This window comes from Aplysia californica, unplaced genomic scaffold (assembly GCF_000002075.1).
Source record: "Aplysia californica isolate F4 #8 unplaced genomic scaffold, AplCal3.0 scaffold00001, whole genome shotgun sequence".
NCBI lineage: Eukaryota > Metazoa > Mollusca > Gastropoda > Aplysiida > Aplysiidae > Aplysia > Aplysia californica.
Genome location: NW_004797271.1, coordinates 2,525,965 through 2,534,406, shown reverse-complemented (window position 1 = coordinate 2,534,406; position 8,442 = coordinate 2,525,965). Strand labels below are relative to the sequence as shown.

General features: G+C 40.0%; 1 protein-coding gene across 1 annotated transcript in view; it reads left to right on the top strand.

Moving 5' to 3' along the window:
• Window positions 1-8,442, top strand: part of LOC101861328 (dynein heavy chain 5, axonemal) — a gene marked incomplete in the record, with an annotated part of 153,119 nt that overhangs the window by 22,754 nt on the left and 121,923 nt on the right. Inside the window, 2 exon segments of the mRNA XM_013081818.1 lie at window positions 4,321-4,391; window positions 7,182-7,286. Coding sequence (XP_012937272.1) covers window positions 4,321-4,391; window positions 7,182-7,286 — 176 coding nt within the window.

Here is an 8,442-nt window from a genome sequence, read left to right as displayed (position 1 = left end):
TCTGTCTGTCTGTCTGTCTGTCTGTCTGTCTGTCTGTCTGTCTGTCTGTCTGTCTATATTGCACACAGAAATGAACCATATCCCATGCACAGGAAAGGTTATTTTAGTGAGTTTCAAGGAGTAGTACTATATATTTTATGATGATGATGATAATGATGATGATGATGATGATGATGATGATGATGATGATGATGAGCAGGAGGAGGAGGAGGCGGAGGAGAAGGAGGAGGAGGAGGGGGAGTAGGAGTAGGAGGAGGATGACGAAGAGGAGGAAGAGGAGGAGGAAAAGCAGGAACTGGAGGGTGGGAGGAGAGTACGTAAACCACATTCACAACAGCAACAACAGCAACAGCAAGAGCAACTACAACAACATCACCACCACCACCACCACCAACAACAACAACAATAGAAACAACAACAATAACAACATCATCAACAACAACAACAATTGAAACAACAACAGCAACAACAACAACAGCAAAAACAACAACGATAACAAAAACAACAAAAACAACAACAACAGCAGCAGCAACAACAGCAACAACAACAACAACAACTGTAACAGCAGCAGCAATAACACAAAGACAGCAACAACAATGATATTATTACAACACACACAACAAGGGCAACAGTTAGACAACAAAATAACAAAGGTATCAACAGCAATGCAGGTGTAATAAGAAACAGTGCTCAAACTGAAAAATATAGACTTGACATAGAACTGAAAAAAAATCCCAACCCACAACAACAACTCCCTCAAAACAAAACAAAACAAAACCAAACAAAACCGAATAAAGTAGGTAGCACAGCCAAAAAACAACCAATCTCCCCCACCCCTACCACCCGCCCCAAATCAAACACAGCCAGACGGCTAAAGGTTTGTGGAACAAACGATCAACATAATAATGTGTCACGACACGGTGTAATCAGCTTTCGTCAATTTTTGGGCATGTAGAATTATTGGTATCATCTTAAAGCCTGTCCATTTGTCTTGCTTTGGATGAAAAAAAATCTCCTTATATCTTGAACACAAGTCGAGATATTTGCTAATGAAGGAAGTGCGGGTCATCTGGTAAAAATACTGAGAAAACAGCCACCAAAGATAAGTCATTTCCTCAGCCTGAGGGTCCAGGGAACCGAACACTTACATTTTTGTTTTTCAGTAAAAAAACTACACAAAAATGTGTTCTTTAAGGGGCCTGACAGGTGTTGAGCCTAAGAACACAAAAAATTCGACCAAAATTCACAATCCTGCGGAAAAATGCTTGGTTCTTCACTTTGATTATTTTGACGAGCGCCTGATTTCACTACGCTGCCTCACATATTATTCTACTAAGTCTTTACCCAAACCACGAGATTTGGAAGTGTCTGTTTGGGGGTTACAACTTCTTTTCATTAAGCCCACTCCGCTACGCCCTGGATTAGTTTGTGCTTAGTCTTTTCACCATTGTAAGCCCTTTCCCCCTACTTGACGTCCCCAGTAACCCGACATTCTATTGAGAGCGTTCCCTCTCGAATTGCTCAATGATTATTTCTTCCCCCCTTAACCGGTGCCACCTTTTGAAAAGTTCTTGTTGAGGGTACTTGAAACTGTCAGATAACATAGGCTCATATGTCTATAGCTCGTATATGAAAAACTGTCGACTGGTAGAAGATCGACTCACTTTATTTATGTGGCTTTATTGATCTGTAGTGGTGGGCATAGATATGGGAATTAGTACCAATAACTCTTGTGTAGTTGACTACGGTCGTATTTCGCCTGCAATAGAATGGTATAGCAGTAACACTGGAGAAATGTGGGAGCAAGCCACAGCATAATGAGCATTAGTGTAAGCAGAAGGCTCTGTGTAATCTAGTACACATGCTATAAACGGAGAGGAATGTTGTTCGCCATTTTTGAAAAAAAATATTTGTCTGTCAATCAACATGTATGCCGACTTTTTTGCTTTCTGCTTGTGAACATGTTTCTGATCATAGCGAGCATTTCTTAGAAACAGGTTTTTCTTGATTCTTTCATTCCCCCTTTTCTTGTTTCCATGTATCAATAGCTTCTCACTCCAAAAGAGAGTCCAATCAATGCCGAAAGTAATAATAAATGTGAGGCAGCGATTTCCTGAAAAGGGCCCAAGTCATTTACCAGTATTTGATAACATGTTACGAGACTTTTTCATTTTGATTAATAAGGTTGACGTGCTATTTTTTTGGTATTTATAGTCTGAGTGTTTTGTCAGCAGGTCTTTCTCTTTCGCAGTTTTTAGTTGTAGTAAAAATTGTACGGCACTTGCAACACAATTTGATCACACAGTGCCGAAGATTACAAGGTCATATAAGTGCGGAAGATTTGAGGTGTTACTGAAGAGTAACATACAAAGAAAAGACGGTGGAGAGATATGGACGTCAGATGTTTGATAGAAAAGTAGGAGCAAGCCACTCCAGAGCACTCGCCATTTACCTGCTCTTTCTACCCTGATTTGTATCTCTTGTTGGGCTCTTTCATAGGGCAACTACAGTTTCCGTCAAAAGCTTGGGCGTCACACGGGGCTGGTTCTATATAGCTGAATAGAACAAAATATACGCACTTTGTATAGGTATATCATGTTGTTTCTGTGTTTTCTCACATCAAAATACTGTTAAGGCTATTTTAGTGTACAGCCGTCACTTGTAGCATCGTCTGTGGCAAAGATGTGGTATAGATATTTGCCTTGAAAGGCCTGGATTTAAGTTTTCAAAAACAGTTTGATAGTATTTTGGAAACAACCATTTTCTTGACTTGAATAATACGAAGTAGTTGTTTTAGATTTGTTTTTAAAAATGTAAGTGTTCTACGCCCTCATCTTCACAATCTAGATCATTTAGGAGGCAGGCTTCGATTCAGTCTGTCGGCGTCAAGCCGGGCTGAGGGTGATTGCAACATCCCGGCAGAAAGACTGATATAGTACTCTATAAAAATTCTCACCTCATGAGAATCGACTCAGGTTGTCTTTTATGATCAAGCCATATTTCGTGTCCATCTGTAACGAAAGGACCTGGTCTTTTCAGAGTGCGGGGCTTGCGTCTGTGATATAGCGGCTAGGTGCTCCCTTATCGTACGCACAAACCTCCAGTTTGAATCCCGTGTGGGTAGAATTTATATCGAATACCTCCGTCTTTTTGTTAGGTCGTGAACCCTCTCAGCCCAGGTTGGGCCTGACACTGACAGGCAGGGTCGAAGCGAGCCGACTGAAATGATCGAAATTGGGTTGATGTGGGCGCAACTCCCCCCCTCCCCCCACGCGTGAATTAACAGAGGACTGCCTTAGGAATAACTTATTCATGTATGGTAGGGCGTTAAAAATCATCTTTAAAAAAAGTAAAAAGGGTAACATTGTATTCCATGTTAACTCATGGTGCTAAATCTTATTCTTAGCGTGGCAAATAGAAGCCAATGCACCATCTGCTTGCAGTTTGCGTGTCGCATTTCTCGTTGCTGACAAAGTAAACATATTGTGAGCCGTGAACGACCCGGGGGATACGGCAATGTTTATCTTTGATAAGGGAAAGTGTATTTATTTGAGTGTGTGTGTGTGTGTGTGTGTGTGTGTGTGTGTGTGTGTGTGTGTGTGTGCATATTACGCTTCCTTCAGGGGATCATAAAGTTACCGCTGAACAAGTTAATTGAAACTAAGCTCAGCAATAATTCTAATTGCATCACCTCTATTGCAAAGTTAATATCTGCTGTGCTCCCTTCACACACTGGGACAAAAGACATTTTCAGATGTTCATATTTCGGATGGCTGTAAAAGCATTCGGCGTCAGTTATATGATAACAAAGACAGTCTTTATGCTATTTCGGACTCGTATAAAGGTGCTCTACATGTTCCACAAAGGCACACGTTTTCGAACGAGCATACTCCTTATCTTTTCTTTACACCCATCTTTTATTTGGTCATTTATTATTCACTTTTCATTGTACTCGACTATGGTTTAGTTTAGTTTTAATTTAACATCATATCAAGGACAAAAAGGCATTTGGATAATGTTGTGCAAAGATAGCCGCGAACGCTGTTTTTACAGAGTAAACCATCTTATAGTACATTGTCTTTGTCTGGTCATATTCTTGGTTTTATGTTTTTTCCCTTTTTTCTCAAACGGAAAAGATGATCACCTGGAGACCCGAAAACAGAAATTATCAAAGGGGCCTTTTATTGTTTCCTTTGCAGTTTTTATTATTTTCCAGAATGTTCATTGCACTTTACGCTTATGTGTTAGCTCACATGTTGAGGAACTATATGTGAGTTAACCATCTGTATATTCAACCCTTCTCCCCTGTTTCGTCCCCAGATGCAGAGAAAGAGGACAACAAAGATGAGAAGAGCGGCAAGAAAACGCCTGCCCAGAAAGCTCCCGCGAAGGTGAGATAGGAACTAAAATAGGATAATAATATCTTTCATCCTTCCATTATGATGTTGCTACTTTTAACATCTCAACCACCTCCACCATCACCACCAGTAGGTTAAGAAATTCTATACACCTTGACTGAATAGGGAAAATATATTTTATTTATTGCATAACTAGCTAGCCGTATACGCGTCTAAGGAAACAAGCAGGACGATCTTCTAGATAAGGAATCTTTGTCCATCCAATTGAGATCAACGGAGAATACCCTCCCGCATACAGACTTTACACGTTGAGGTCAAAAGATACACCCTTGTCTGTGGGAGGGATACTGAAGTGAAGAAATGAACAATAAACTCCATAATACCAATTCGATCCCATGAAAACCTTCGGGCCTTTCTGGGAGAGAAGACGCTATTTTAACCAGACGGCAATGTGAAAATGCCTCCCTGACGCTTATATTTATGCGGCTGGGATAAGAAAAAATATGTGTAGGGTGCAATGCCGATATTTGCAATCAAGCACTTCCTAATAGAATGTCTAGACTTTGGAGAGCCCAGAAAGAAATATTTTGAATGTACTGATTTAAAGAATTTGTGCTAAATCGTTGATTCCAACAGAATTCTCGAAATATAAAGACAACCGATCTTTGCTCCAAAATACAGGTTGTATTATTAAATAAAAGTAAACCACTGTTGTTTTTTTATTTTTTCAAAACTAAAATTCTTGCTATCCATTTTTAGATATGTCCACCACTTTTGTAAAGAAAAACCAAGACATTTTAACCAACGTGGAAACAACCAACTTGTGTACCGCGCTCCAATTATGATCTAATGTTGTTGTAAGCTCCGTAAAACTTTTGCTAAACTGAAAGCTAAGCTTAAGTTTTAGCAAGTAAAAAAAAAAAGATATGTCGATACTCTTGAAGAGTGGTCATTTTTTCTGTTAAAAAGCCTTTTCAATTCCGTAAACAAGGAATGTTTAAAATAAACGCGAATGTGCTATTTTGAGTGAGCTTATCTTTGAAGATGAAAATAGGAACAGTTAATTCAAAATGTTGAAAGAGAAAACTTTGTCCTTCTAAAACCTTGTTTATTCCACACACAACGTAGTGTTTAGAATCAACGGATGTGATATTTAGCCGCCTAAAAGAAAACCAAAAAAGAACAAAAACCACGGTATTGGTTCAGTGTAGTTGTCTTCTCTTTGATCTTACCACCCTTCGCCCACCTTTCCCGCCTGAGAAATCGATAAGATCGGCCCATCAAATACGAAGGGCGCTATCTCCCTAGAAACGGGTGTAAACTTTAACAGACCTTCTTGGTCAGCGCACTCCTCTGTTTTCTTTAAATTAAGGTATCCCCCACCCCACAATCGACACAATTTAGGTCTTTTAGGAGGCGGCCTTCCGACCCTGCCTGTCAGGGCCAACCTGGGCTGAAAGTGACACCCCCAAGTAGAAAGACCGAGATACTCGAGAAAAATTATCTTCCCACTCGAGAGTCGAACTCGGATCTTCTACCTGTGACAGTAAAGCTCCTAACTGCTAAACCGCAGACGCCGGTGTACTCCCATTGTACTCAGGTTGTCATCAAGCGCAGGGCAGAAGCAGCTCCTCCTCGTAAATTATCTAGATTTTGTGGACGGAGACGTGAAACATGTTCATCATTCACGATTGCCAACATGTTTAACTATGTGTTTGTTGTCCTTTTATATCAAAACAGATTCCAGCTTTATTTCATTATTTATGTTTTGAATACATCGTGGTGAAATTAGACGCTAGTCAAAATAATGAAATCGAAGAAACTGATACTTTCCAGGCCGTTGGGTAATTTCTATTCTTTTTTGTTTTGTTTTGGGCTCAACACCTTTTTTGTGGATTTACTGAAAAAAACTCCACCAACAGCGTTGATCAAAGACAGAAAAAAAAGTAAATTTGCAGTTTCTTGCAGTTTCCAAGGAAACTACAGCTTTGGAAGTCTCCTAACTTTGGCGTTCATTTTTTCGCTAATTTTACTCCTGATACCAAGTAAACCCCCCCCCCCCATCTCATTCCGTCGCAAATACCTCGATTTTTATTCAAGATAGATGGATACTTTTTCAGTGAAAGCTACACAAACAAAGGGGCTTTAAGGTAATACCAATAATCCAACAAGCCCCAAATTGACGAGCACCTGATTCCGTCGCGTCGTGACCAACATAGTTTTGAATAATATACATGCATGGTCGTTCCGCTGAGGCTCAGCATGGCTTCTGTCTCGTGACGCAAAAACTTAAAGTGTTTTTTTTGTTGTAATTGCAGATTTGTAAGGGGCATAGAGCCGCATAGCCCCAAGTCGCTGAACTGTACTTTATCCTTGGTCAGCATGATTATGAATACATTTCGTCAATTAAAAAAAAAAAAAGCCGAAAAGAAGTAGAAGGAACAGACCATGCCATTGCGACCACCAATAATACACGTTGTTCTGAGGTCACTGTTCAAGGTCAATATTTTGTCTTCTGAACTTGTCACTGAAAACAAGAATTATATTTTAAAAAAAACAAGAAATTGTGATATTGTATGTTATGACTTTGACTATCTGTTGCCTATTTCAATGTGTGTACACTGTACAGATGGGTATAACAACTAGCACCTGCAGATGTCGCCATTTAAAAACCGTTTGTCACAATTTATATGTATTATCAAATAGATTTGCTTTTTTAAAAGTGATTTCTTTTGTTTGTTCGTTTATTTATTTGTGCTATAAATAAATCCTAAAAAATATGAGTCTGGCTAAAGTCAATCGTGTGTTTCTTTTGGTGTACAGGTGAGCATGGCCAACAAAGGCAAGCAGAACACTGTGCTCACTGGGGAGGCCATGAAGGAAATGCAGAAGCAGGCCAAAGCCAATAAAGATGAGCGCCGTATGCAGGTAAGACCACAAAAATGTTACGTCCCAGTCTTTGAGATGTTCCCACAGCAGGGGTCACAAATTACGTCATAGACCATGTCATGTTTCAATGGAGGCGGTCACAAATTACGTCATAGACCTTGTCATGTTTCAATTTAGCCGGTCACAAATAAACATGTACAAAGTACGTTGGCTTACGTATTCTACAAATAGGCATCTAACCTTTTTTCATACCCTGGCCACTTTGGGTTGAATTCCACCAATAAAAGTTTTAAACTTGTCGTTACCTTGTAGCTTTTTTTTCGTCCGCACTATAAGCTTTTCGTCTCTCTCTCTCTCTCTCTCTCTCTCTCTCTCTCTCTCTCTCTCTCTCTCTCTCTCTCTCTCTCTCTTCTCTCATTTAAAAATCACGTAGCCATCTATTCCATACTGTAATAGATCATTTCCGTTTTGTTGTCACCGCCCCCGCCCCCGCCCCGCCCCCTTTTCCAAAAATTAGGATGCCTTTCTTTCAGAGAGTGACAGTGCATGTAGTTCGAATTACCACACAACCTTCGACCCAATCAACACTACACGGGCACCATTATTTTCATAGCTTTATTTTATCAAATTTAGAGAAAATCAAAAGGGACATACAGTCGCTGCTTATGCTTAAATAGACAATACCAAAGATCGCAATTTCCTGAAGGCTTTTAACCTATTTCGTAAGCCTCTTCCCGCGACCCTCCCATTTCTTGCTCCTGCGGCTTCTGTTCACTTTTAAGTGTAACGACCCAAAAGAAACAATGTCGTTATAGATCGATTAATTGTTGATACTGAGTCGACAATTATCCTTCGTCGTGCGTAATCCGAATGTCGTTTGCTCCGGCGAGGATCGAAGTTCGATGGAAGAAGCGTCTGTAGCAACGGGTCGTCGGGTTCAGTATCCGGAAGTCAGATCTTGCTTTTCCAATTATAGGACACGCGCCATAATTATGCTTTATCGTGCGCTGTTAATCTATAATAAAATTTTATCTCTAGTAAAAGAGAACACAAAGCCAGGGATTTATTGAACAAAAGCACGCATGGTGAATATGATATGCCCCCCCCCCTCCCTCCCCAACAAAAAATATGTTTAAAATCCCTTCATTTTATATGTTATGTTCATATTATTATGCCTGTCCTCCCCCAGTCTTTT